The 27,953-nt window shown below is 52.8% G+C and overlaps 1 protein-coding gene across 1 annotated transcript; it reads left to right on the top strand.

The window, feature by feature from the left end:
* RDH13 (retinol dehydrogenase 13) lies at positions 1-22,384 on the top strand. Its single transcript, XM_031659281.1, has 7 exons — positions 1-199; positions 4,142-4,260; positions 7,560-7,715; positions 16,981-17,085; positions 17,204-17,416; positions 18,252-18,353; positions 21,001-22,384. Exons 1-7 carry the CDS (start codon positions 135-137, stop codon positions 21,234-21,236), a joined length of 996 nt encoding a protein of 331 aa, XP_031515141.1. The 5' UTR covers positions 1-134; the 3' UTR covers positions 21,237-22,384.
* The last annotated feature ends 5,569 nt before the right edge of the window (positions 22,385-27,953 follow it).

The raw sequence follows: 27,953 nt of genomic DNA, 5'->3' as shown, positions 1-27,953 counted from the left end.
GGAACCCGCGGGCCCCGCCGCGCCTGCGCCTCCGCACGTGGGTGGCTGCGCCGCGCGCTCTTCCTCCGAGGGGCCGGGGCGGCTGGTGTGCAGCCAGCTCCGCTTCGACCCCCGACCCGTGTGCCCGGCCCGGCATGAGCCGCTACCTGCTGCCGCTGTCGGCGCTGGGCACACTAGCAGGCGCCGCCGTGCTGCTCAGGTGAGTACCTTCTAGCCCCGCGTGCACGGTCAAGGCAGGCCTCCCGCGCAGGGGCAGGGAAGGCGGCGGAGACCCCCGCCCCTCGCACCCGGGTCCGGCCCCCGCAGCTCCCGACCGGCAGTGTCCGCCCCAAGTGGGGCAAACCTGCGCTCTGGCCGGCCAGGTCACCGGCCCAAGGTCACTCGGAGGGAAGGGCGAACCTGGGCCCTTGTAAATGTTGCTTTCCTTCCAGACTTTTAAACTCTTTATTTTATTGTATTATTTATTTGTTCGTTTATTTTTAAAGGCAGAATCTGGCTCTGTTGCCCAGCCTGGAGTGCAGTGGCGCGCTCGTGGCTCACTGCAGCCTTAACCTCCTGGGCTCAGGTGATCCTCCCACCTGAGAGTCCCCAGGAGCTGAGACTACAGGTGCGCCACCACGCCCGGCTAATTTTTGTTTTTTTTTTTAGAGACGGGGTTTTGCCATGTTTGCCAGGCTTGTCTCAAACACCTGCGCCTCAGGTGATCCGCCCGCCTCGGCCTCCCAAAGTGCAGGGATTACAGACGTGAGCCACCTCGCCCGGCCTTCTTAATTTAAACTTACTTAAAAAAAAACTAATTTTTTTTACTTAAAAAATTAGTGGCTGGTGGACACTGTATTGCATGGTGCCCTTCTGTCCTGTGGGTGCAGTGCTGTGTTACCTGCTCAGCCTCCTGTTGCTGGATGGCTTGTTTCCAGCATTAGCCTCTGTGGGACATGGGTGTGGTGGGCAGAGTCATGGCTCCACTGAGGGGTCCACGTCCTAATCCTCGGAACCTGTGACTACATTACCTCAGGTGTCAGAGGTTCTTGCTGATGTGTTAAGTGAAGGATCTTTTTTTTTTGAGACGGAGTTTTGCTCTTGTTGCCCAGGCTGGAGCGCGGTAGCCCGACCTTGGCTCACCACAGACTCCGCCTCCCGGGTTCAAGCAATTCTCCGCCCTCAACCTCCCAAGTAGCTGGGATTACAGGCATATGCCACCACGCCTGGCTAATTTCTTTTTTTTTTTTTTTTTGAGATGGAGTCTCGCTCTGTCCCCCAGGCTGGAGTGCAGTGGGGGCAATCTCGGCTCACTGCAAGCTCCACCTCTCGGGTTCATGCCATTCTTCTGCCTCAGCCTCCTGAGTGGCTGGGACTACAGGCGCCCGCCACTACGCCCAGCTAATTTTTTGTATTTTTAGTAGAGACAGGGTTTCATCGTGTTAGCCAGGATGGTCTGGATCTCCTGACCTCGTGATCAGCCCGCCTTGGCCTCCCAAAGTGCTGGGACTACAGGTATGAGCCACCGTGCCCAGCGCCTGGCTAATTTTGTATTTTGCATGAGATTTCTCCATGTTGGTCAGGCTGTTGGTCTTGAACTCCTGACCACAGGTGATCTGCCCATCTCGGCCTCCCAAAGTGCTGGGGTTACAGGCATGAGCCACCGTGGTCAGCCAAGTGAAGTATCTTATGATTATCATGTAGTCTTTTTTTTTTTTTTTTTTTGAGACAGGGTCTCTCTGTCCCCCAGGCTGCAGTGCAGTCACGCTGTCACAGCTCACTGCAGCCTCAGCCTCCCTGGGCTCACGTGATCCTCCCACCTCAGCTTCCTGAGTAGCTGAGTCTATAGGCGCGCACCACCAAACCCTGCTAATTTTTGTATTTTTAGTAGAGATGGGATGTCAGCATGTTGGCCATGGCTGGTCTTGAACTCCTTACCTCAAGTGATCCTCCTGCCTTCGCCTCCCAAGGTGCTGGGATTACATGTGTGAGGCAGTGTGCCGGGCCTGCCTTGTAGTCTTATAGGGTCCTTATAAGAGGGAGCAGGAGGCTCAGTCAGAGGGGAGATGGAAGATAGGAGAGGTTGTCAGGTGTGGTGGCTCACACCTGTAATCACAGCACTTTGGGAGGCCAAGGCAGGCGGATTACAAGGTCAGGAGTTCGAGACCAGCCTGACCAACGTGGTAAAAGTCAGCCTCTACTAAAAATACAAAATAAATTAGCTGGGCGTGGTGGCACTTGCCTGTAATCCCAGCCACTCAGGAGGCTGAGGCAGGAGAATCGCTTGAACCTGGGAGGCGGAGGTTATAGTGAGCTGAGATCATACCACTGCACTCCAGCCTGGGCGACAGAGTGAGACTCTGCCTCAAAAAAATAAAAATAAAGGCCGGGTGCGGTGGCTCACGCCTGTAATCCCAGCACTTTGGGAGGCTGAGGTGGGCGGATCACAAGGTCAGGAGTTCGAGACCAGCCTGGCCAATATGGTGAAACCCCGTCTCTACTAAAAATACAAAAATTAGCGGGGAGTGGTGGTGGACGCCTGTAGTCCCAGCTACTCAGGAGGCTGAGGCAGGAGAATCGCTTGAACCCGGGAGGCAGAGGTTGTAGTGAGTCGAGATCAGGCCACTGCATTCCAGCCTGGGAGACAGAGTGAGACTTTGTCTCAAAAAAATAAATAAATAAATAAATAAAATAAAAATAAAAATAAAAAAATAAATAAAAATAAATAAAGGAGAGGTTCCAGTGATTATGTGGTTTGAAAATGGAGGCGGGGCCAGGAGTGGAGGAATGTGGCGATCTGTAGGAGCTGGAAATGGATTCTCCCCTAGAGCCTCCAGAAGGAACCTGACTCTGCCAATACCTTGATTTATTCCAGTGAGACATATTTTGGACTCTTGACCTAAAGAACTGTAGGAGGATGTACTTACGTGGTTTTAAGCCACTAAGTTTGTGAGTTTGTGGTAATGTGTACAGTAGCCACGGAAATCTCATTCAGTGGGCATTTTAAATTTAAATTAGGCCGGGCGCGGTGGCTCACGCCTGTAATCCCAGCACTTTGGGAGGCCGAGGCGGGTGGATCACAAGGTCAGGAGATCGAGACCATGGTGAAACCCCGTCTCTACTAAAAATAGAAAAAATTAGCCGGGCGCAGCGGCGGGCGCCTGTAGTCCCAGCTACTCGGGAGGCTGAGGCAGGAGAATGGCGTGAACCCGGGAGGCGGAGCTTGCAGTGAGCCGAGATTGCGCCACTGCACTCCAGCCTGGGCAACAGAGCAAGACTCCGTCTCAAAAAAAAAAAAAAAAAAAAATTTAAATTAAAATTTTTCTGAGACAGCGTCTTACCCTGTTGCCCAGGCTGGCGCCATTTTGACTCACTGCAACCCCCGCGTTCCAGGTTCAAGCAGTTCTCGTGCCTCAGTCCCCCTAGTAGCTGGATTACAGGTGTGCGCCACCACGCCTGGCTAATTTTTGTATTTTTAGTAGAGATGGGGGTCTCCCCATGTTTACCAGGCTGGACTGGAACTCCTGACCTCAAGTGACCTGCCCCCCCGCCCCCGACTTTGGCCTCCCAAAGTGCTAGGATTACAGGTGTGAGCCACCTCGCCCAGCTGGGAATCTCATGCAGTGGGCATTTATAAAATAACGACTGTTGCCAGGTGCGGTGGCTCACACCTGTAATCCCAGCACTTTGGGAGGCTGAGGCGGGTGGATCACGAGGTCAGGAGATCGAGACCATCCTGGCTAACACGGTGAAACCCCGTCTCTACTAAAAATACAAAAAATTAGCCGGGCGCGGTGGCGACGCCTGTAGTCCCAGCTTCTCGGGAGGCTGAGGCAGGAGAATGGCGTGAACCCGGGAGGCGGAGCTTGCAGTGAGCTGAGATCGAGCCACTGCACTCCAGCCTGGGTGACAGTGAGACTCCGTCTCAAAAAAAAAAAAAAAAAAAAAGGCTGTCACTTGCGGAAGGCGTTCCACACACCAGACACTGGGTGGAGTCATCATGGAGAACAGGGCGGAGATCCTGTGGTGTGATGTGATGATGTCCGTGTTTCAGTTGGGGGACGTGAGTGAGCTCAGACGGCTTTGCCTGAGATCACTCAGTCAGCGGCACGTGGAGTGAGAGTTGGCAGACAGGACTGACCATGCCGCTTCTCACCGTCAGGGACTATGTCACTGGTGGGGCTTGTCCCAGCAAGGCCACCATCCCTGGGAAGACGGTCATCGTGACGGGCGCCAACACAGGCATCGGGAAGCAGACCGCCTTGGAATTGGCCAAGAGAGGTAAAATCTCCCCTGCTTTGGCTCTCAGAGAGAGATTTGCACATCCATGCTCACTGCAGCGTTATTCACAAGCCAGGCACCCATCCACAGATGAACAGAGAAACAGAGTGTGGCCTCTGTAGACAGTGGTATATGATTCAGCCTTAAAAACGAAGGGCATTGGCCAGGCGCAGTGGCTCACACCTGTAATCCCAGCACTTCGGGAGGCCGAGACGGGCAGATCCTCAGGTCAGGAGATCGAGACCATCCTGGCTAACACGGTGAAACCCCGTCTCTACTAAAAAATACAAAAAACTAGCCGGGCGCGGTGGCGGGCGCCTGCAGTCCCAGCTACTCGGGAGGCTGAGGCGGGAGAATGGCGTGAACCCGGGAGGCGGAGCTTGCAGTGAGCTGAGATCCGGCCACTGCACTCCAGCCTGGGCAACAGAGCGAGACTCCGTCTCAAAAAAAAAAAAGAAACGAAAGGCATTCTGGCTGGGCATGGTGGCTCACACCTCTAATCTCAGCACTTTGGGAGGCTAAGGCGAATGGATCACCAGGTCAGGAGTTCGAGACCAGCCTAACCAACATGGTGAAACCCCATCTCTACTAAAAATACAAAAATTAGCCAGGCATTGTAGTGGGTGCCTGTAATCCCAAGCTACCCGAGAGGCTGAGGCAGGAGAATCGCTTGAACCCGGGAGGCAGAGGTTGCAGTGAGCCGAGATCGCACCACTGCACTCCAGCCTGGCGACAGAGCAAGACTCCATCTTCAAAACAAAGCAAAACAAAAAGTAAGGTCATTGAAACAGATGAACCTGGAGGACATTCTACGAAGTGAAATCAGTCAGTCGACAGAAGAGCAAATACTGTATGATTCCACTTATAGGAGCTACCTAGAGTTCAGTTCATAGAGAAGTTTGAATAATGGCTTGCCAGGGGTTGGGAGGGGAGGGGAGAATGGGGAGTTAATTGTTTAATGGGCACAGAAGTTTAGTTTGGGAAGACGACACAGTTTGAGAAATAGGTGGTTGTGATGGTTGCACAATATTAGAAATTATTACTACTGGTTTTTTTTTGAGAGGGAGTTTTGCTCTTGTCGCCCAGGCTGGAGTGCAGCTCACTGCAACCTCCACCTCCTGCAACGCTCAGCTCACTGCAACGCTCAGCTCACTGCAACCTCCACCTCCTGGGTTCAAGTGATCCTCCTGCCTCAGTCTCCCGAGTGGCTGGGACTACAGGCATGTGGCACCACAACCAGCTAATTTTGTATTTTTAGTAGAGATGGGGTTTCTCCATGTTGGCCTCATCTTGAACTCCTGACCTCAAGTGATCCACCTGCCTCGGCCTCCCAAAATGCTGGGATTACAGGTGTGAGCCACCATGAATGTTTTTAATACCAATGAACTGGACGCTTAAAAATGGTTAAGAGGGCTGGTCTCGGTTCACATCTATAATTCCAGCACTTTTGGAGGCTAAGGCAGGGATCACTTGAGGCCAGGGTTTCCAGACCAGCCTGGACACCGTAGCAAGACCCACATCTATACCAAAATTAGCCAGGCATGCTGGCACAGGTGGTGCCTGTAGTCCCAGGTCACTTGAGCCCAGGACTTCAAGGCTGAGGTGAGCTATGATGGTGCCAGCACCCAGCCAGGGCAGCAGAGTGAGACTCTGACTTAAAAAAAAAAAAAAAAAAAGAAAGAAAGAAAAGGGGGTTAAGATGGTAAATTTTAAGTGATTTGTATTTTACCACAACAAAAAAATTGGAGGCCAGGCATTGTGGCTTATTTGTAATTCCAGTACTTTGGGAGGCTGCGGAGTGGATCACCTGAGGTCAGAAGTTCAAGACTAGCTTGGCTAACATGGTGAAACCCTTGTCTCTACTAAAAATACAAAAAAAAAAAAAAAAAAATTAGCTAGGTGTGGTGGCAGGCACCTGTAATCCCAGCTACTCGGGAGGCTGAGGCAGGAGAATCGCTTGAACCTGGGAGGTGGAGGTTGCAGTGAGCTGAGATTGCGCCACTGCACTCCAGCCTCGGTGACAGAGTGAGACTCCAACTACAAAAAAAAAAAAAACAGGAAAAAAAGAAAAAAAGTCCTAATGCCCTCCCCAAGTGCTGGGATTATAGGTGTGAGCCACCATGCCTGATGAATTCCATGATGTTTAGTATAGTCAGAGTGCAGAGTGATGCAACCATCTTTAAAGTCAATCTTAGAACATTTCTGTTACCCTAGAAAGAAACCTTGCTCACTTTTAACTATCAAGCTGTAATTCCCTCTCCTCGCAGCCCTAGAAAACCAATAATCTATTTTCTTTCTTTTTTTTTTTTTTTTTTTTTAGACTGAGTCTGGCTCTGTTGCCCAGGCTGGAGTGCAGTGGCCGGATCTCAGCTCACTGCAAGCTCCGCCTCCTGGGTTTACGCCATTCTCCTGCCTCAGCCTCCCGAGTAGCTGGGACCACAGGCGCCCGCCACCTCGCCCGGCTAGTTTTTTGTATTTTTTAGTAGAGACGGGGTTTCACCGTGTTAGCCAGGATGGTCTCGATCTCCTGACCTTGTGATCCGCCCGTCTCAGCCTCCCAAAGTGCTGGGATTACAGGCTTGAGCCACCGCGCCCGGCTCTCTATTTTCTTTCTCTATGGATTTGCCCATTCTGGGCATTTCATAGGTGTGAAATCATACACATAGCATTCATGTAAATGGGACTGGACACTGTGTGGTCTTTCGTGTCTGGTTTCTTTCCCTGAGCACAGTATTTCTGAGGGTCATCCTTGCTGTAGCGTGAGCCAGTGCTTCACTCCTTTTCATGGCTAATATTCCATCTCTATGGATGGACCACATTTTGTTAGCCCTTCATTCACGGATGGACATTTGGTTGTTTCTACCTTTTGGCTCTTGTGAAGAATGCTGCAGTGAACACTGGTGCACGTGTTTTTGTGTAGACATATGTTTTCATTTCTCTGGGATCAGTACCTAGGACGGGATTATTATTATTGAGACGGAGTCTCGCTCGTCGCCCAGGCTGGAGTGCAGTGGCGTGATCACGGCTTACTGCAAGCTCCGCCTCCCAGGTTCATGCCATTCTCCTGCCTCAGCCTCCCCAGTAGGTGGGACTACAGGTGCCCACCACCTCGCCCGGCTAATTTTTTGTATTTTTAGTAGAGACAGGGTTTCACCGTGTTAGCCAGGATGGTCTCGATCTCCTGACCTCGTGATCCGCCCGCCTCGGCCTCCCAAAGTGCTGGGATTACAGGCGTGAGCCACCGCGCCCGGCCAGGCGTGGATTATTAATTTAAATCTTTTTCCATCCTGGGTTTTCAGGAGGCAACATCATCCTGGCCTGCCGAGACATGGAGAAGTGTGAGGCGGCGGCAAAGGACATCCGCGGGGAGACTCTCAATCACCACGTCAACGCCCGGCACCTGGACTTGGCTTCCCTCAAGTCCATCCGAGAGTTTGCAGCGAAGATCATTGAAGGTAGGAGGAGAATGCTGGCCGTGTGGGATGAGGACTGGCAGAGGCGGCTCCCAGGGCCAGGCTCTGAGGAGTGAATGGAGCAAGCAAACTTCAGAGCAGAGTTTTGGCAAACCATGGGCTAGGGGCCAAATCCAGCTGCTGCCTTTTTTTGTACAGCCTGCAAGCAATGACTTTATTTATTCATTTATTTATTATTATTATTTTTTGAGACAGAGTCTCACTCTGTCGGCCAGGCTGGAGTGCAGTGGCGTGATCTCGGCTCACTGCAAGCTCCGCCTCCCGGGTTCACGCCATTCTTCTGCCTCAGCCTCCCGAGTAGCTGGGACTACAGGCGCCCGCCACCTTGCCGGGCTAGTTTTTTGTATTTTTTAGTAGAGACGGGGTTTCACCGGGTTAGCCAGGATGGTCTCTATCTCCTGACCTTGTCATCCACCCGTCTCGGCCTCCCAAAGTGCTGGGATTACAGGCTTGAGCCACTGCGCCTGGCCAAATTTTTTATTTTTAGTAGAGACGGGGTTTCACCACGTTAGCCACGCTGGTCTCGAACTCCTGACCTCAGGTGATCCATCTGCCTTAGCCTCCCAAAGTGCTGGGATTACAGGCGTGAGCCACTGCACCCCGCTGACTTTATGTTTTGTTTGTTTGTTTTGAGACAGACGAAGTCTCGCTGTGTTGCCCAGGCTGGAGTGCCATGGTGTCACTGCAACCGCCATCTCCTGGTTTCAAATGATTCTCCTGCCTCAGCCTCCTGAGTAGCTGGGATTACAGGCACCCGCCACCATGCCTGGCTAATTTTTTGTGTTTTAGATAGAGACAGTTTCACCATGTTGGTCAGGCTGGTCTCGAACTCCTGACCTCAAGTGATCCTCCTGCCTCTGCCTCTCAAAGTGCTGGGATTACAGGCGTGAGCCACCACGCCCGGCCTGAATAATTAGTTTGTTTGAGACAGGGTCTGTCGGCCGGGCGTGGTGGCTCACGCCTATAATCCCAGCACTTTGGGAGGCCGAGACGGGTGGATCACGAGGTCAGGAGATCGAGACCAGCCTGACCAACACGGTGAAACCCCGTCTCTACTAAAAAATACAAAAAACTAGCCGGGCGCGGTGGCGGGCGCCTGTAGTCCCGGCTACTCGGGAGGCTGAGGCAGGAGAATGGCGTAAACCCGGGAGGCGGAGCTTGCAGTGAGCTGAGATCTGGCCACTGCACTCCAGCCTGGGCGACAGAGCCAGACTCCGTCTCAAAAAAAAAAAAAAAGAGACAGGGTCTGTCTCTGTCACCCAGGCTGGAGTGCAGTGGCGCAAACACAGCTCCCTGCAGCCTTGACCTCCTGGGCTCAAGTGATCCTCCTGCCTCAGACTCCTGAGTAGCTGGGGCTATGGAAGCACACCACCGCATCTGGCTAATTTTTTCTTTTTTTTTTTTTTTGAGACAGGGTCTTGCTCTGTCACCGAGGCTGGAGTGCAGTGGTGCAGTCATGGCTCATTGCAGTCTCAACCTCCTGGGCTCAAGTGATCCTCCCACTTCCAAGTAGCTGGGAGTATAGGCTTATGCCACCACACAGAGTAATTATTTCATATAGATATATATATATATAAAATTCTTTTTTTTTGTAGAGCTAGGGTTTCACCATGTTGCTCAAGCTGGTCTCAAACTCCTGGGCTCAAGTGATCCACCCGCCTTGGCCTCCCACAGTGCTGGGATTACAGGCTTGAGCCACCATGCCTGGCCTTATTAAGTATTTATTGATCAATTGCTTTCCCCACCATGGTTAAATAAATATGTGTTAGTTATGGGACATTTATAAAATACTGCAGTGTAAAGAAGACAGAACTGGCTGGGTGCGGTGGCTCATGCCTATAATCCCAGCACTTTGGAAAGGCTTTGAAAGCAGTGAATCACTTATCAGGAGATTTGAACTCCTTATTTCTTTATGGTGAAACCTATTTCTAAAATACAAGAATTAGCCAGTGGTGGTGCACACCTGTAATCCCAGCTGCTTGGGAAGACTGGGCAGGAGAATGGCGTGAAGCTGGGAGGCAGAGGTTGCAGCGAGCTGGCTGTGCCACTGTAGTAGTCCAGCCTGGAGTGTTGAAACGAAACTCCATCAAAGACAGAACTAAACACCTTTGATCTGCACCAACCCCAGGAGAATCACTGTTAAAGTTTTGATGGATTTCTTTCCAGTCTTGTTTCTAATTGGTTTGTGTGTGTGAATTTATATATTTTCATGTAAAACTGGGACCATACTCTAGCTTTTTCTCTTCTTGTTCATCTTTAAATAGACTCAAGAATACATTAAAATTATTTATTGTTTAGTTGACCACTTGGGTACACTTGTATATATTTTTTTTTTTTTTTTTTTTTTTTTTTTTTTTTGAGGAGGAGTCTTGCTCTGTAAGCCCAGGCTGAGATGCGGTGGCCGAGATCTCAGCTCACTTCAGCTCCGCCTCCCGGGTTTACGCCATTCTCCTGCCTCAGCCTCAGTAGCTGGGACTACAGAGCGCCGCCACCTCGCCCGGCTAGTTATTTTTGTATTTTTTAGTTGAGATGGGGTTTCACCTTGTTAGCCAGGATGGTCTGATCTCCTGACCTCGTGATCCTCCGTCACCGACTCCCAAAGTGCTGGGATTGCAAGGCAGAGAGCCACAGCGTCCGGCCTACACTTGTATATGTGCATTACATGATGTACATTGTATACGTTGTAGAATTACTAAATCCAAGCTAATTAACATATGTGCATGGCGGTAGCGGTGGCTCAAACCTAATCAACACTGGAAGGCAAACGGCGGATCCGAAGGTCGAAAGATCGAATCTAACTGAAACCGTCTCTAAAACCACAAAAACCGGTGATGTGGCGCCTGGTCGCTACTCGGGCAGAAGATAGTGAGTGTTGGCTTTGAATGACTGAGATCGACCATCACTTGCCAGCCTGGTGATAAACGAACTCAGTCTCAAAAAAGCTATATCTTTATTACCTCAAATACTTATTTTGTTTTGTGGTGACCACATTTACAATCTCTTCTCTTAGGATTGCTTGAGCTCAGGAGTTAGAGACCAGCGTAGGAGGCATAGTGAGACCTTGTGTGTACCAAAGATTAAAAAAAAAAGGCCAGGTGCAATGGCTCAAGCCTGTAGTCCCAGCACTTTGGGGAGGCCAAGGCAGGCCCGGATCCGCGAGGTCAGTCGAGACCATCACAGCTAACACGGTGAAAACCCGTCTCTACTAAAAAATACAAAAAACTAGCCAGGGGTGGCCGGCGCCTGTAGTCCCAGCACCGGGGCTGGGGAGCAAGAAGAATGGCGTAAACCCAGGGCGGAGCTTGCAGTGAAGTTGAGATCCGGCCACTGCACTCCAGCTGGGCAGCAGAGCAAGACTCTGTCTCAAAAAAAAAAAAAAAAAAAATTAGCGGGCCTCCTGCGTGTGCCTATAGCCCAGCTACTCAGGAGGCTGAGGCAGGAGGATCGCTTGAGCACAGGAGTTCAAGGCTGCAGTGAGCCGTGTTTGTGCCACTGCACACTAAGGTGGACTACAGAGCAAGACCTGGCCTCCCTACCAATTTTTGAATGAGTCTTGTTCACCAGGCACGGAGTGCAGTGGCATATCTGGTTCACTGCAACCTCGCCCTCCCGAATTCAAAAAGCGATTCTCCTGCTTCAGCCTCGAGGGACTATGAAGCGATGATGCCACCATGGCTGGCTGTTTTTGTATTTTCAGTAGAGATGAGTTTCACTATGTTGGCCAGGCTGGTCTTGAACTCCTGACCTTGATCCCCTGCCTGCGGCCTCCTGCGAAGTGCTGGGATTACAGGTGTGAGCCACTGTGCCCGGCTACTTTGTGTTTTCTAGTCTGGCACTGAAAGGGCCAAAGCTTTCTTGTTTGGAGTCAATGTGCCCCACTCAGCTAACGGGTACTCAGGAAATGAACAAGGAAAGGGGGAGTTGTGGGACCTCATTTATTTAGCAAAGGCGATCTGAGACCTGACCAGGTGCTGGAGGTGTGAGGTGAACCAGAGCTGTCCTTGTGCCACTCATAGCCATAGGGAGGCAGGTGCAGGTGCAGGTGCAGGTGCAGGTTTGCTCATTCATTCATTCATTCATATTGAGCCCCTGCTGTGCCCTTGGGGATCAAGAAAGAGCTGGCACTGTTGTGGGGTAGGTGAGAGGCGCTATGGTGAGATCACAAAGAACAGTGAGAACAGTCTCAGAGGTGGATGAATATTTATTAAGCACCTGCTGTGTACCAGGTACAGCACTGTTGCCTTCATGCACACTGTCCGAGGTAATCCCGTGCGGCGCCTCTCATCCTGTCTCTGGCTTGTGGAGACAGGTCTCCGGAGCATGATGAGGTCCCTGAGACAGTGCAGGGCCTTGTGGGCATCAAGGACCCAGGCTGGATGCACCTGGGCAGGTGATGCCTCCTTTCTTTTTTTTTGAGGCCCAGTCACCGGCTCTGTCACGCCCAGGCTGGAGTGCAGTGGCGGGATCTCAGCTCACTGCAAGCTCCGCCTCCCGGGTCCGCCATTCTCCTGCCTCAGCCTCCCGGTAGCTGGGACTACAGGCGCCGCCACCTCGCCCGGCTAGTTTTTGTATTTTTAGTAGAGGCGAGTTTCCGTGTTAGCCAGGATGGTCTCGATCTCCCCGACCTCGTGATCCGCCCGTCTTGGCCTCGAAAGTGCTGGGATTACAGGCTTGAGCCACCGCGCCCGGCCTGATGCCTCCTTTCTTTTTTTTTTTTTTTTTTTTTTTTTTTTTTTGAGGCGGAGTCTCGCTCTGTCGCCCAGGCTAGAGTGCAGTGGCGGATCTCAGCTCACTGCAAGCTCCATGCCTCCCACAGCGTTCACGCCATTCTCCCTGCCTCCAGCCTCCCGGTAGCTGGGACTACGAAGCCGCCACCTCGCCCGGCTAGTTTTTTGTATTTTTGAGGGTTTCACCGCATTAGCCAGGGATGGTCACCGATCTCCTGACCTCGTGATCAGCCACGTCGGCCTCCAGTGCTGGGATTACGAAGGCTTGACCACAGCGCCCGGCGTGCCTCCTTTCCTTAGCCACACGTTTCTCTTCCAGGAAATGGAATAATAATTCCTTCTATTTTCTGATATTCTCTAGAGGATGAAGTAAAGCTGTGTCTGTGACATTTTTAGCAAATCAAGTACCAGCTTTTTGGTGTTTTCCTAAGATCAACAGCCAGGCGTGAAGACATCAGTGGATTTAAAAATAGTGAAGATGGTGCATTTTATGTCATGTGTATTCTGCCACATTTGGGCAGGCCAGGTGCAAGGGTTCACGCCTGTGATCCCGGCACTTTGGGAAACAGAAGTTTTGGGAAGATCACAGTTTGTGAGTGACACTCTGACAAAGCTGGAAGCCGTGGCTCTTTCCAGCGCCAGACTAGAAAGAACGCAAAGCAAAGAGCCCCAGGAAGTGCCCACAGCCTTGTTTATCAGGGAGTTTGAGATCAGCCTGGGCAACATAGCAAGACCTCATCTCCACAAAAAGTACAAAACAATTAGGCAGGCGTGATGGGTGTGGTGGCTCACGCGTGTAATCCCAGCACTTTGGGAGGCCGAGGTGGGTGGATCACAAGGTCAGGAGATCGAGACCATCCTGGCTAACACGGTGAAACCCCGTCTCTACTAAAAATACAAAAAAATTAGCCAGTCGTGGTGGCGGGTTCCTGTAGTTCCAGCTACTCAGGAGGCTGAGGCAGGAGAATGGCCTGAACCAGGGAGGCGGAGCTTGCAGTGAGCTGAGATCGCGCCACTGCACTCCAGCCTGGGTGACAGAGCGAGGCTCCGTCTCAAAAAACAAAACAAAAAAACAAAAAACAATTAGGCAGACATGATGGTGTGCACCTGTAGTCCCACCTACTTGGGAGGCTGAGGTGGGAGGATTGCTTGAGCCTGGGAGGTTGAGGCTGCAGTGAGGTTTTTTTTTTTGAGACGGAGTTTTGCTCTTGTTTCCCAGGCTGGTGCAATGCCAGGATCTCGGCTCACTACAACCTCCGCCTCCTGGGTTCAAGTGATTCTCCTGCCTCAACCTTCCGAGTAACTGGGATTACAGGCATGCGCCACCATACCTGGCTAATTTTGTATTTTTAATAGAGATGGCGTTTCTTCATGTTGGTCAGGCTGGTCTGAACTCCTGACCTCCAGGTGATCCGCCGCCTGCGGCCCTCCCACAGTGCTGAGTACAGGCGTGAGCCACCTGGCCTGCAGTGAGCTTTGATTGTACCACTGCACTCAGGGGTGAGACCCTGTGTTAAAAAAAAAAAGGTTAGAGGCAGTTCCTAAGATAAGCAAGACAACAGGCCGATTGCTGGTCCATGCACCACTAATCCAGCACTTTGGGAGGCCGAGGTGGGTGGATTGCTTGGCTCGAGGTGAGATCAGCCTGCGCAGCTTACAGCAAACCCATTTCTGCAAAATTTTTTTTTTTTTTTTTTGAGGCAGTCTTGCTCTGTCGCCCAGGCTGGAGTGCAATGGCGGGATCTCCGCTGCTGCAAGCTCCTGCCCCGAGGGTTTTTACATGTTCTCCTGCCTCAGCCTCCCGGTAGCTGGGACTACAGGCCTGCCACCTCGCCCGGCTAGTTTTTTTGTATTTTAGTATTAGAGGCGGGGTTTCATAGTGCCCAGCCAGGATAGTCTCGATCTCCTGATGACCTCGTGATCCGTAGTCTGCGACCTCCCAAAGTCACTGGGATTACAGGCTTGAGGCTACAGCCCGGCCTCTACCAAAATTTTTAGAGTGGCTGTTAAAAGTGATGTGTCAGTTGCCTGTGGTTTCAGCCTTTGTCTTGAGAGCTGAGGTGGAAAGGAAGAATTTGAACCCCTGGCAGTGCAGGTTTGATGGCCGGAGATCGCGCCACTGCACTCCAGCCTGGGCCACTGAGTGAGATTCCCTCTCATAAAAGGAAAAAAAAAACAGGCTGGGTGCAGTGGCTCACACCTGTAATCCCAGCACTTTGGGAGGCGGAGGTGGGTGGATCACGAGGTTCAGAATTCGAGACCAGCCTGACTGAGATGGTGAAACCCCGTCTCTACTAAAAATGCAAAAATTAGCCAGGCACAGTGGCAGGCACCTGTAATCCCAGTACTCAGGAGGCTGAGGCAGGAGAACCACTTGAACCCAGGCTGTAGAGGTTGCAGTGAGCCAAGATGACACCATGGCACTCCAGCCTGGGCGACAGAGTGAGACTCCGTCTCAAAAAAACCCCAAAAAAACAAAAAAAGAAAACCACTTTGGGAGCATTATGAATTCCATCGTGTCCGCCACCCTCAAAGATAGGTTGGGGTCCTGACCCCCCCGTCCCTCAGCATGTGACTTCATTTAGATGTGGGTGTTGACAGAGGTCCTCAAGTTAAAATGAGGTCATTAGGGTGGGCCCTAATCCAGTGACTGGTGTCCTTATTAAAAGGGGAAATTTCCACCCAGAAACAGACGTGCCAGCCGGGCACGGTGGCGTGTGCCTGTGGCCCCAACTACTTGGGAGGCTGAGGCAAGAAGATTGCTTGAGCCTGGGAGGTTGAGGCTGCAGTGAGCAGTGATTACGCCACTGTACTCCAGCCTGGGTGTCAGAGAAAGACCCTGTCTCAAAGAAATATAAAAAATAGACCGAGTGGACCGAGTGCGGTGGCTCACGCCTGCAATCCCAGCACTTTGGGAGGCCGAGGCAGGTGGATAACAAGGTCGGGAGTTTGAGACTAGCCTGGCCAACATGGTGAAACCCCGTCTCTACTAAAGATACAAAAAATTAGCCGGGCATGGTGGCGGATGCCTGTAGTCCCAGCTACTCGGGAGGCTGAGGCAGGAGAATTGTTTGAACCTGGGAGGTGAAAGTTGCGGTGAGCTGAGATCGCGCCATTGCACTCCAGCCTGGGCGAAAAGAATGAAACTCCACCTCCAAAAAAAAAAAAAAAAATAGGCCGTGGTGAAATCACAGCACTTTGGGAGGGCAAAGCAGGAGGATTGCTTGAGGCCAAAAGTTTGAGACCAGCCTGGGCAACATAGTGAGACCATGTCTGAAAAAAAGTATATATATGCATATAAAATTTAAAAAGAAAAAAAAAAGAGAGAGACAGCTCCAAAGGGAAGAGGAAGGGAGAAGGGAGAGAGGAGACGGTCACCTGTGAGCCAAGGAGAGAGGCCAGAGCAGATTCTCCCTGAGGGCCCTCAGAGGGAACCAGCCCTGCCCACACCTTGATCTGGGACATCGAGCTTCTGGGACTGTGATTGATTGATTGATTGAGATGGAGTCTCGCTCTTGTTGCCCAGGCTGGAGTGTAATGGTGCGATCTCTTCTCACTGCAGCCCCTGCCTCCCGGTTTCAAGCGATTCTCTTGCCTCAGCCTCCTGAGTAGCTGGCATTACAGGTGCCCGCCACCACGCCTGGCTAATTTTGTATTTTTAGTAGAGACGCCGTTTCTTCATGTGGGTCAGGCTAGTCTCAAACTCCTGACCTCAGGTGATCCGCTTACCTCGGTCTCCCAAAGTGCTGGGATTACAGACGTGAGCCACTGCGCCCGGCCAGGTCTGTGAGGTTTTAAACCACCTGTCTGTGGCACTTTGTTATGGAACCTGAGCCGAGCGATATAGGGAGGAAGGCCCTATGGTTCAGCGCATTTTACAGCTGAGGAAACTGAGGCTGCAGTCTCCATCTGTGTGCCCTTTGGTTGTCTGTGTGAGTGAGGTGGCAGGCTTCGGAATGAAACCGCACCTGCAAACCTGCGGTGCCAGTGCTCGCACCGGTAACCCTGTTTGGCCTCAGGGCTCCTGCAGGAAAGAGTCCCAAGGCTTAGAAGGAGAGGGTGTGAGTGTCCTGGGCCTGCTGTAACGAGGTACCTCAAACCCAGTGGCTTTACACCCTCAGACATGCATTCCCTCACGGGTCCGGAAACCGGCAGCCTGAATCACGGTGTCCCTGTGGCTGTGATCCTGTGAGACGGGCGGTAATCCTCCCAGCCTCTTTCACTTCCAGCGGGGGCGCCCACACTCATCTTGGAGCTGCGCCTCTCCGGTCTCCGCTTCCGTCCACATGTGGCCTTCTCCCTGTGTGTCTCTGTCTCTGTTTTCCCTTCCTATAAGGACACCAGTCACTGGATTGGGCTCACCCTAATGACCTCTTCCTGACGTGGCCACTTCAGCACGGACCCTGTTTCCGGCACAGGCCATGTTCACGGGTTCTGGGAGTACAGGAACGTTTCTACTGCTGCCTCGGGCTGGGGTCTGTCCTCTCCCTGATGTCTCCTTCCCCACCCCTCCCTTCCAGAGGAGGAGCGAGTGGACATTCTAATCAACAACGCGGGCGTGATGCGGTGCCCCCACTGGACCACCGAGGACGGCTTCGAGATGCAGTTTGGCGTTAACCACCTGGGTGAGGCCTGGGCAGGCGGCTGCCCCGTGGGCTCAAGCGATCCTCCCCCGTCGTCCTCCCAAAGTGCTGGGATTTTAGGCGTGAGCCAAAAGTGACCTTTTTGTCATCCTTAATCCAGGTCACTTTCTCTTGACGAACTTGCTGCTGGACAAGCTGAAAGCCTCAGCCCCTTCGCGGATCATCAACCTTTCGTCCTTGGCCCATGTTGCTGGGCACATAGACTTTGATGACTTGAACTGGCAGACGAGGAAGTATGACACCAAAGCCGCCTACTGCCAGAGCAAGCTGGCCATCGTCCTCTTCACCAAGGAGCTGAGCCGGCGGCTGCAAGGTATGGGGCGCTAGGCTCAGCCTCCCTCTTGCTTTACTCTGAGCCTAGAGCAGCCCTTCCATGATCCTAGGCTGATGGGAGGCCAAGCTGTGGCTCCACAACAGAATCCGCAAAAGTAGAGCACACGGACCACCCTGCCCCCTTCTGGTGCCTGAAGCAGACATCACTAATCGATTGTTCTTCTGCTGATTGTCTGTTCATCCCAGGTGGTCTAGTCTGCCTGGATCAGGTGTCCTTCCCTGCTGCTGCTGGGCAGGCAGCTCAGCCTTTTGGCTCCAGCCAGTGAGTCTCAACCAGGGGCAGTTCTGGCCCACAGTTGTCAATGCCTGGAAACACAGTGATCACATCTGGGTGGGGGAGAGATTGCTCTGGGCATCTGGAGTGTAAAGGCCCGGATGCTGCTCCAGGTCCTACAGCACACAGGACGGCCCCTCACTCCTCCCGATCCACAGCGTCCATAGTGCTGAGGTTGAGGAATCTGTGCTGGGCCTTTGCTTCTGAAAGACCGTCTGTGGACCAGCGGTGCCAGCCCCAGTGGGAGCTGGTCAGAGTTACAGTATCTCAGATCCCACCGTCACCCACCGATTTGGATTCCTGGGGTGAGCTCAGCGTTCTGGGTTTATCAAGTGCTCCAGGACAGCTCGGCTCCCAGCAGCCATGTGGCAGAGCCGCCTGCAAGATAAGACCACTTCACTAAGATTTCAGAGCAAGAGGAACGACGGGGTTTGAGTGTAGGAAGCAGCCTGGCGCCCGGAAGCCCCACAGCTGGGTGTGGGCTGCCACAGCCTTCCAGGTGAGGCTGGACCTCTCCCTCAGTCTTCTCTTTCTTCCCCAGGCTCTGGTGTGACTGTCAACGCCCTGCACCCCGGCGTGGCCAGGACAGAGCTGGGCAGACACACGGGCATCCATGGCTCCACCTTCTCCAGCACCACGCTCGGTGAGTCCCTCCCAGCCTGGGGTCTGCACGCTGAGCCCTCCACCCCTGCTTTCTCAGCCCGGGGCCCAGGACCCTCCCTCAGAGACGGTCCCTGGGGCCGCATGCCTGCTCCTCGCCTGTGTCTTCTGAGGCACAGGACGGGTCCCTTTCCTCTGTCGACCTGGCCTGCCAGCCTCTAACAGCCTCAGGAAGCAGGCAGAGCCCCACTGGCCGATGAGAAAACCGTGTCTCAGAGGAAGAGGCCGTGGAGCTGACTCCTGGAGTCAGGCTGTGCTCAGGGTAACTCCAGCTTCACCCCAAACCAGCCGCGCCTCCTGGGGAAGTGCTGTTACCCCTCTGAGCCTGTTTCTTCATCTGCAGAGTGGAGGCCATAACAGGACTCACCTCACAGGCACTGGGAGGGTTAGACAAGACCTTCCTTAAAAGGGCCAGCACAGTGCCCCGCCCAGAGAACAGGCGGAATGAACAGTTGGAGCTTTATTTATTTTTATATATATATATATATATATATATATATTTTGGAATGATCTTGCTCTGTCCCCAGGCCCTGGAGTGCAGTGAGCCGAGATCGCGCCACTGCAAGCTCCGCCTCCCGGGTTCCTGCCATTCTCCTGCCTCAGCCTCCCGAGTAGCTGGGACTACAGGCGCCCGCCACCTCGCCCGACTAGTTTTTTGTATTTTTTAGTAGAGACGGGGTTTCACCGTGTTAGTCAGGATGGTCTCGATCTCCTGACCTTGTGATCCGCCCGTCTCCGCCTCCCAAAGTGCTGGGATTACAGGCTTGAGCCACCGCGCCCGGCCTTATTTATATATTTTTAAGATGAAGTCTTGCTCTGTCACCCAGGCTTGACTACAATGGCACGATGTTGACTCATTGCAACTTCCACCTCCTAGGTTCAAGCGATTCTCCTGTCTCCAAGTAGCTGGGGTTACAGGTGCACACCACCATGCCCAGCTAATTTTGGTATTTTTAGTAGAGGTGGGGTTTCACCATATTGGTCAGGCTGGTCTCAAACTCCTGACCTCAGGTGATCCACCTGCCTCAGCCTCCCAAAGTGCTGAGATTACAGGCCTGAGCCACCACCCCCAGCCAGTTGAAGCTTTATAACTAGTGTTTATAATCCTGAAAAACATGGAGTGGGTGAGTGGTTGGCATCAAGAATCTTAACTTGGCCAGGCTAATAGCCATGCCTGTAATCCCAGCACTGCGGGAGGCTGTGGCAGGCGGATTACCTCAGGTCAGGAGTTCGAGACCAGCCTGGCCACCATGGTGAAACCCCATCTCTATTAATACAAAAATTAAGGCTGGGCGTGATGGCTCACATCTGTAATCTCAGCACTTTGGGAGGCCGAGGCGGGCAGATCACCTGAGGTCGGGAGTTTGAGACCAGCCTGACCAACATGGAGAAACCCCGTCTCTACTAAAAATACAAAATTAGCTGGGTGTGGTGGTGCATGCCTGTAATCCCAGCTACTCGGGAGGCTGAGGCGGGAGAATTGCTTGAACCTGGGAGGTGGAGGTTGTGGTGAGCCGAGATCGTGCCATTGCACTCCAGCCTGGGTAACAAGAGCAAAACTCTGTCTCAAAAAAAAAAAAAAAAAAAAAAAAAAATTAGCCAGGCGTGGTGGCGGGTGCCTGAAGTCCAAGTTACTCGGGAGGCTGAGGCAGGAGAATTGCTTGAACCTGGGAGGCAGAGATTACAGTGAACTAAGATTGCGCCACTCTACTCCAGCCTGGGTGACGGTGACAGACACCAGGTCTCCAAAAATAAATTATATATAAATTATTTTTTTTGAGATGGAGTTTTGCTCTTGTCACCCAGGCTGGAGTGCAATGGTGCGACCTTGGCTCACTGCAACCTCCGCCTCCTGGGTTCAAGGGATTCTCCTGCCTCAGCCTCCCAAACAGCTGGGCTTACAGGCACCCACCACCACGCCCAGCTAATTTTTGTATTTTTAGTAGAAATGGGGTTTCATCATGTTGACCAGGCTGGTCTGGAAGTCCTGACCCCAGGCGATCCGCCTGCCTCGGCCTCCCAATGTGCTGTGATTACAGGCCTGAGCCACCTTGCCTGGCCAAAAAAAAAAAAATTATTAACCTGAGGCTGGTGCTAGGTGCATTTAGTAAGTTATTTAAGGAGAAATGGGGTAGGGTGAGGACTGGGGCTAAGAGGAGGAGAGCTTCCATTTTCCTGGACAAAGCCAGGAGGGCTCCTTGGGGGAGGCAGCTTCTGGTCTGATCCCTGGTCTGGAGGGATTAGCCTGGGCAGTGCCAGGGAAGGGAACTGCAGATGGAGGGAGCCAAGGGGAAGGGGCTGGAGGAGGGCTCTGTGGGACTCCAGGGGCCCGGAGCTCCCTGACGGGGGAGTGGGGCTTCCTTGCTTCTCTGAGTGTGTGCAGACTGAGCGCCCTGTGGGCTGATTGCAGGGCCCATCTTCTCGCTTCTCTGAGCGTGTGTGGACTGAGCGCCCTGTGCGCTGATTCTGAGCGTGTGTGGACCGAGTGCCCTGTGGGCTGATTCTGAGCGTGTGTGGACCGAGTGCCCTGTGGCTTCCTCGCTTCTCTGAGTGTGTGTGGACCGAGTGCCCTGTGGCTTCCTTGCTTCTCTGAGCGTGTGTGGACTGAGTGCCCTGTGCGCTGATTGCAGGGCCCATCTTCTGGCTGTTGGTCAAGGGCCCCGAGCTGGCCGCCCAACCCAGCACATACCTGGCCGTGGCAGAGGAACTGGCAGATGTTTCCGGAAAGTACTTCGATGGACTCAAACAGAAGGCCCCAGCCCCCGAGGCTGAGGATGAGGAGGTGGCCCGGAGGCTTTGGGCTGAAAGCGCCCGCCTGGTGGGCTTAGAGGCTCCCTCGGTGAGGGAGCAGCCCCTTCCCAGATAACTTCTGGAGCAGATTTGAAAGCCAGGATGGAGCCGCAAGACCGAGGGCCGCTGTCTGCCATGCCCGCAGCTTCCTGGCACCACCTGAGCCGGGAGACCCAGGACTGCCAGCCCCCATGCCCGCAGCTTCCTCTAGGGGGCGGTGTTGGTACCACCTGAGCTGGGAGACCCAGGACTGCCAGCCTCCATGCCCGCAGCTTCCTGGCACCACCTGAGCCAGGAGACCCAGGACTGCTGGCCCCCATGCCCGCAGCTTCCTCTAGGGGGCGATGCTGGCACCACCTGAGCCAGGAGACTGAGAACTGCCAGCCCCCATGCCCGCAGCTTCCTGGCACCACCTGAGCCAGGAGACCCAGGACTGCCGGCCCCCATGCCCGCAGCTTCCTCTAGGGGGCGGTGTTGGCACCACCTGAGCCGGGAGACCCAGGACTGCCGGCCCCCATGCCCGCAGCATCCTCTAGGGGGCGGTGTTGGCACCACCTGAGCTGGGAGACTGAGAACCGCTGGCCCCCATGCCCGCAGCATCCTCTAGGGGGCGGTGCTGGCCGCAGTGGACTGGCCTGCGGGTGACCACTGGGCTCAGGCTGATCCCATGTGCTCTGCTGCCAGCACGGGAGCGGGGCCATCTGATGCTTCCCCTGGGAATCTAAACTGGCAATGGCCGAGGAGGCACAGGCTCCATGTACTTGTGGGCCATGTCAGGAGAGCCAGCGGTGCCTGTGGGGGAGGGCTCCAGGGTGCTCCGCAAAGAGCATGGGCAAGCTGTCTGACACTCGGGTTCTTGGGTACCCGTGGGACCTTGTGCATACAAGGGTCTTCTCTGAGCCTTGGTTTCTTCAACGGTTTCTTCAGAATAACCGCTGTCTCCCGTGACAGTGTGGTGCGGCGAGCTGTTGTCTGTTCACTGTGGCTGTGCACAGCCCTTGCCAGGGGCGTTTGCTGAGGGCTTCCTGTGCCAGAGCCAGGCCAGAAAGCAGGTGCAGGTGTCATCCCGAGTTCAGGCTCTGCACGGCTTGGAGTGGGAACCCCACCAGCTGCTGCTACAGGACCTGGGATTGCCTGGGGCTCCCACCTTCCTATCAATTCTCATGGTAGTCCAAACTGCAGACTCTCAAACTTGCTCACTAAAAAAAAAGAAAAGAAAATGTACTTGAGTCGTAGGTTTTACTTTTTCCTCTGTGCATGGGTGAATGCCCATGAGCTGAACAAAGGCAACTCCTGGATTTCTTCCTTTTAGTTTATCACCAGGGCAACAGGCCATGCAGAAGTTCAGACGTTTTAGAGATGAAAGCTCCCTTCACCCCTTTCACAGGCCATAACTGTTTCAGTCTGGGCATCTTACAAGACGGCTTGTTAGAAACTGGGTAGAGATCAGGGTGAGAGGAAGGGGCTCTCAGCTTAGGTGCAGAACCGAAGGAGACACTGAAAAGCTCAGTAATCGAGATATAAAACATGTTTTCATATTTGAGATACTGGGGAGGCCAGGGATGCTGCTCAATATCCTACAGTATGCAAAACAGCCACCCAGTCTCGCTCTGTTGCCCAGGCTGGAGTGCAATGGCATGATCTCGGCTCACTGCAACCTCTGCCTCCCGGGTTCAAGCGATTCTCATGCCTCAGCCTCTCGAGTAGCTGGGATTACAGGCGTCTTCCACCACACCTGGCTAATTGAAGACGGGGCATCACCATGTTGGCCAGGCCTGGTCTTGAACTCCTGACCTCAGGTGATCCACCCGTCTTGGCCTCCCAAAGTGCAGGAATTACAGGTGTGAGCCAGTGCACCCAGCCCTTTTTGCTTTTTAGAGACAAGGTCTCACTCTTGCTAAGGCTGGAGTGCAGTGCCATCACAGCTCACTACAGCCTCGACCTCCTGTGATTCTCCTGCCTCAGCCTCCTGAGTAGCTGGGACTACAGGTGCACGCCACCACACTTGGCTAATTATTTGTAGAGGTGGGGTCTTGCTATGTTGCCCAGGCTGGTCTCAAACTCCTGGGCTCAAGTGATCCTTCTGCCATGGCCTCCCAAATTGTTGGGATTACAGGTATGAGCCACTGTACCTGGCCGTAGTTTTCTTTTTGATGCCATACCCAACGGCTGGAGGGTGTATTTGGGATGACCTGACTCTGGTAGGCAACTTCCAGTGGACCCCACAGTGAGACCACCTCCCTTTGACTGTGGGGAGATGTAGCGACTTTTTTATTTTTATTTTTTTGAGACAGAGTCTTGCTCTGTTGTCCAGGCTGGAGTGCAGTGGCGTGATCTCCCGCTCACTGCAAGCTCTGCTTCCTGGATTCATGCCATTCTCCTGCCTCAGGCTCCCGAGTAGCTGGGACTAAGGGCGCCCGCCACCGTGCCTGGCTAATTTTTTTATATTTTTAGTAGAGACGGGGTTTCATAGTGTTAACCAGGATGGTCTCGATCTCCTGACCTCGTGATTCATCCACCTCAGCCTCCCAAAGTGCTGGGATTACAGGTGTGAGCCACCGCGCCCGGCGCAGCGACTGGTTTCTAGCAGTAGGTTAGGGCAGAGGTGATAGTTGGTTAGTCTTGTGGTTAGGCTACAAAACCCACCTCTGTGGTGGTAGCATCCCTCCTGCCAGCCCTCTGTCTTGCTGTGGTGGAGCCAGCTGTCATGGTGAGTGGCCCTGTGGAGAAGCCAGGGAGGAACGGAGACTCCAACAACCGGGAGAAACTGAATCACACCAACAACCACGTGTGTGCGTGAGCTTGCTGTATGCTCTTGCTTGGGGGCAAGTTACAGACTCAGCCCAAGAGGAGTGGACCCCTCCAGGGCGTGATACCAGGAGGGGGAATCGGAAGCACGCCGACAGGAGTGTGTGTGTGTGTAGGACGTTATTTCTCACTGGGAGAAAAGCAAGTTTGAAAAACACTCCCGGCCGGGTGCGGTGGCTCAAGCCTGTAATCCCAGCACTTTGGGAGGCCGAGACGGGTGGATCACGAGGTCAGGAGATCGAGACCATCCTGGCTAACACGGTGAAACCCCATCTCTACTAAAAAATACAAAAAACTAGCCGGGCGAGGTGGCGGGCGCCTGTAGTCCCAGCTACTCAGGAGGCTGAGGCAGGAGAATGGCGTGAACCCGGGAGGCGGAGTTTGCAGTGAGCTGGAGATCCGCCACTGCACTCCAGCCTGGCGACAGAGCTGCGACCCGTCTCAAAAAAACCACCCCATGAGATGGGTGGGCTGAGGATAACCTCAAAGCCTCTGGTTCTCTGAATAGGTGCGTAGGACTCACCCAGGCACTCTTTCCTTTTTTAAATTGTGATAAAAAGTACACAACGCTGGCCAGGCGTGATGGTGCACTCCTGTAATCCCAGCTACTAGGGAGGCTGAGGCAGAAGAACTGCTTGAACCAAGGGGGCACCGCTCCCGGCTGTAACAAGTTTCCAACATCCCCCCTCTTCGGTGGCACAGGGGCTGGCCCCACATACATATGCGATGGCAACTGACCAGGTCCCTGATAGACCAGAGTACTCCAGAAACACTTCGTTGCCTGGGATGGAGGATGATGTTATGTGGCCCTCCGAGGGTTTGAGTTTGATAAATGGGCAAAGGAAGTGGTTTTTAGTAGAAAGCCAGGCTTCCTTTTTTTTTTTTTTTTTTTTTTTCCAGCCAGCAAACCCCAAACAAGAACCTATGGTTGGTGATGGATGTGCGTTCAGAAAGCGGGGAGGAAGCGGGAGTCAGAGGTGAGGGCAGTCATCAGTCATAGCTGTTCGCTGCATCACCCTCTCACTATCTCCAGAAAGTTTTCTGGACTTCTGTTGTGCAGTGTAGAAGTGCCCCATCTTCATTCATATCGAGTAAAGTCAAAGGACAAACTCTAAAGATGGCAGCATCTTCCTGCCTTCCTAGTCAGGTTGCCGCTGTAGCGGAGTGCCACCCTGATTTCCAGCCCTGCAGCACACAGTCGCACAGGGAGAACCTGCCTGGCGTGATCCAGAGGCAACGTATCTCCCAAGGTGATTGTGAAGGTACCAGAGGGATAAACACAGCCCGTGAACCGCGAGCCAGAAGACGGGTCCAGCTGGCTGCTGTTGACTCATCAGGGCGTGTTGAGTCCGAGCACTTCTCCAAACCACCCAAGGGGCACCCAGGGTGACATGTACATCACCTTGAGTACAATTCCCTCAAGGAAAAACCGAGTCCAGCATCTTCTGCGATGGCAACCCTGGCTTGGAGCCTCATAGGAGAGAAGGCCTTAAGAATACCATTTTCTTTCTCTAAGTTGCTCTTATGGGAAACAAGTGATAATATTTTTTTTTTTTTTTTTTTTTTGAGAAGGAGTCTCGCTCTGTCGCCCAGGCTGGAGTGCAGTGGCGCGATCTCCACTCACTGCAAGCTCCGCCTCCCGGGTTCACGACACTCTCCTGGGACTACAGGCACCCGCCACCACACTCAGCTAATTTTTTTGTATTTTTAGTAGAGACGGGGTTTCACTGTGTTAGCCAGGATGGGCTCGATCTCCTGACCTCGTGATCCGCCCGTCTCGGCCTCCCCAAGTGCTGGGATTACAGGCGTGAGCCACCACGCCCGGCGTGATAATATTCTTTCTAAATGCCATCAATCACACCTACATGTGTCACCGAGGGCCGGATCATTCTCTGCCGCGGTGGGGCTGTCCTGTGCATTGAAGAATGCTGAGCAGTGTCCTTGGCTTCAACTGACCAGATGCCAGAGGCACCCCAATTTCTGCCATCGGGGGACTGACTTACCTTCACTGTTGCGTTTGATTCTTTTCATGTATCTTTAAGAAAGGACCCAGTGGGGCCAGGCGCAGTAGCTCACACCTGCAGTCCCAGCACTTTGGGAGGCTGAGGTCAGCGGATTGCTTGAGCCTAGGAGTTCCAAGACCAGCCTGGGCAACATAGTGAAAACCAACTCTACAAAAAAACAATTTTTTTTTTTTTAGATGGAGTTTTGCTCTTGTTGCCCAGGCTGGAGTGCAGTGGCGCAATCTCGGCTCACTGCAACCTCCGCCTCCCGGGTTCAAGCGATTCTCCTGCCTCAGCCTCCTGAGTAGCTGGGATTACAGTCACGCACCACCATGCCCAGCTAATTTTGCATTTTTGGTAGAGATGGGATTTCTCCATGTTAGTCAGGCTGGTCTCGAACTCCCAACCTCAGGTGATCCGCCCACCTCAGCCTCCCAAAGTGTTGGGATTACAGGCGTGAGCCACTGTGCCCGGCTGAGTTTATAGTTTTATAACCCTTATGGCAAATCTCATAGTATTCTGCAGGGATAAGCACAAAACCACTTGTTCAATAAATGCAAACAGAAACGCTAACAATTCTTAAGACATTTCTAATCTTATTTTACCAATAATTTTAAAGTCAGCTTTTGTATTGAAGATTTATAACCACTATTATTAACGTTTAAAATTCTATGCAGCTTAAAGCATTTATAATTGATAAAACTGCCGATACCGAGTGCCTGACCTAATATTTGAAAGGTGGCAGGCATTCAGCCACGGTCGCTGAGTTAATCGGAGATGTAGAGAAGATGATGTCAGGGAGGGTTTTAGATATAAACACCCTGATATTTATCATTTTAACCACTTGGAAGTGCACATACGAGTCAATGGCATTGGCCAGGTGCGGTGGCTCACACCTGTAATCCCAGCACTTTGGGAGGCCGAATCACAAGGTCAGGGTAGATCGAGACCATCCTACCTAACACGGTGAAACCCCATCTCTACTAAAAATACAAAAAACTAGCCAGGCATGGTGGCGGGAGCCTGTAGTCCCAGCTACTCAGGGACTCATGCCTCCATCTCCCAAGTAGCTGGGATTACAGGCGTGTGCCACCATGCCCGGCTAATTTAATGCCCAGCTAATTTTTGTATTTTTAGTAGAGATGGGGTTTCACCATGTTAACCAGGCTGGTCTCGAACTCCTGACCTCAAGTGATCCACCCGCCTCAGCCTCCCAAAGTGCTGGGATTACAGGCGTGAGCCACCGCGCCTGGCTGATTTTTATTCTTTTAATGAAGGCTGGTTGATATTACCTTGTCTGTATATACCGCATGTTGTTTATCCATTGTTGTTGATGGATATTTGGCTGGTTTCACCTCTTGGCTATTGTGAATAAAGCTGCTATGAACACTGGTGTGCAAATATGTTCGAGATCCTGTTTTCAATTCTTTTAGGTGTATACCCAGAAGTGGAATTGCTGGATTTTATGGCAATCCCACGTTTAACTTTTGGAGGAGCTGCTAAAACTGTTTTCCACAGCAGTGGCACCATGTTATGTCCCCGCCAGCAAGGCACGCGCAGTCCAACTTCTCTGCATACTCACCAACGTTTGCTATTTTCCATTAAAAAAAAATTATAGCTGGTCGGGCGCAGTGGCTCATGCCTGTAATCCCAGCCCTTTGGGAGGCCGATGTGGGCAGATCACCTGAAGTTCGGAGTTCAAGACCAGCCTGGCCAATGTGGTGAAACCCCATCTCTACTAAAAATACAAAAATTAGCCCGGCGTGGTGGTGGTACATACCTATAACGCCAGCCATTTGGGAGGCTGAGGCTGCAGAATCACTTGAACCCAGGAGGTGGAGGTTGTAGTGGGCCGAGATGGCGCCACTGCACTCCAGCCTGGGCAAAAAGAGCGAGACTCTGTCTGGAAAAAAAAAAAAAAAAATTATAGCCATCCCAGAAGTTGTGAAGTCATATCTCACTGTGGTTTTGATGAGTATTTT

Source organism: Papio anubis, chromosome 20 (genome assembly GCF_008728515.1).
Source record: "Papio anubis isolate 15944 chromosome 20, Panubis1.0, whole genome shotgun sequence".
In the NCBI taxonomy this organism is placed as follows: Eukaryota; Metazoa; Chordata; class Mammalia; order Primates; family Cercopithecidae; genus Papio; species Papio anubis.
This window is presented reverse-complemented; position numbering and strand designations above follow the sequence as displayed.

Coding starts and splice junctions, on each gene's coding strand:
- RDH13 (XM_031659281.1), top strand. CDS start 135: ATGAGCCGCTACCTGCTGCCGCTGTCGGCGCTGGGCACACTAGCAGGC. Junction 4,261..7,559: donor CTTGGAATTGGCCAAGAGAG/GTAAAATCTCCC, acceptor CTGGGTTTTCAG/GAGGCAACATCATCCTGGCC. Junction 7,716..16,980: donor TGCAGCGAAGATCATTGAAG/GTAGGAGGAGAA, acceptor CCTCCCTTCCAG/AGGAGGAGCGAGTGGACATT.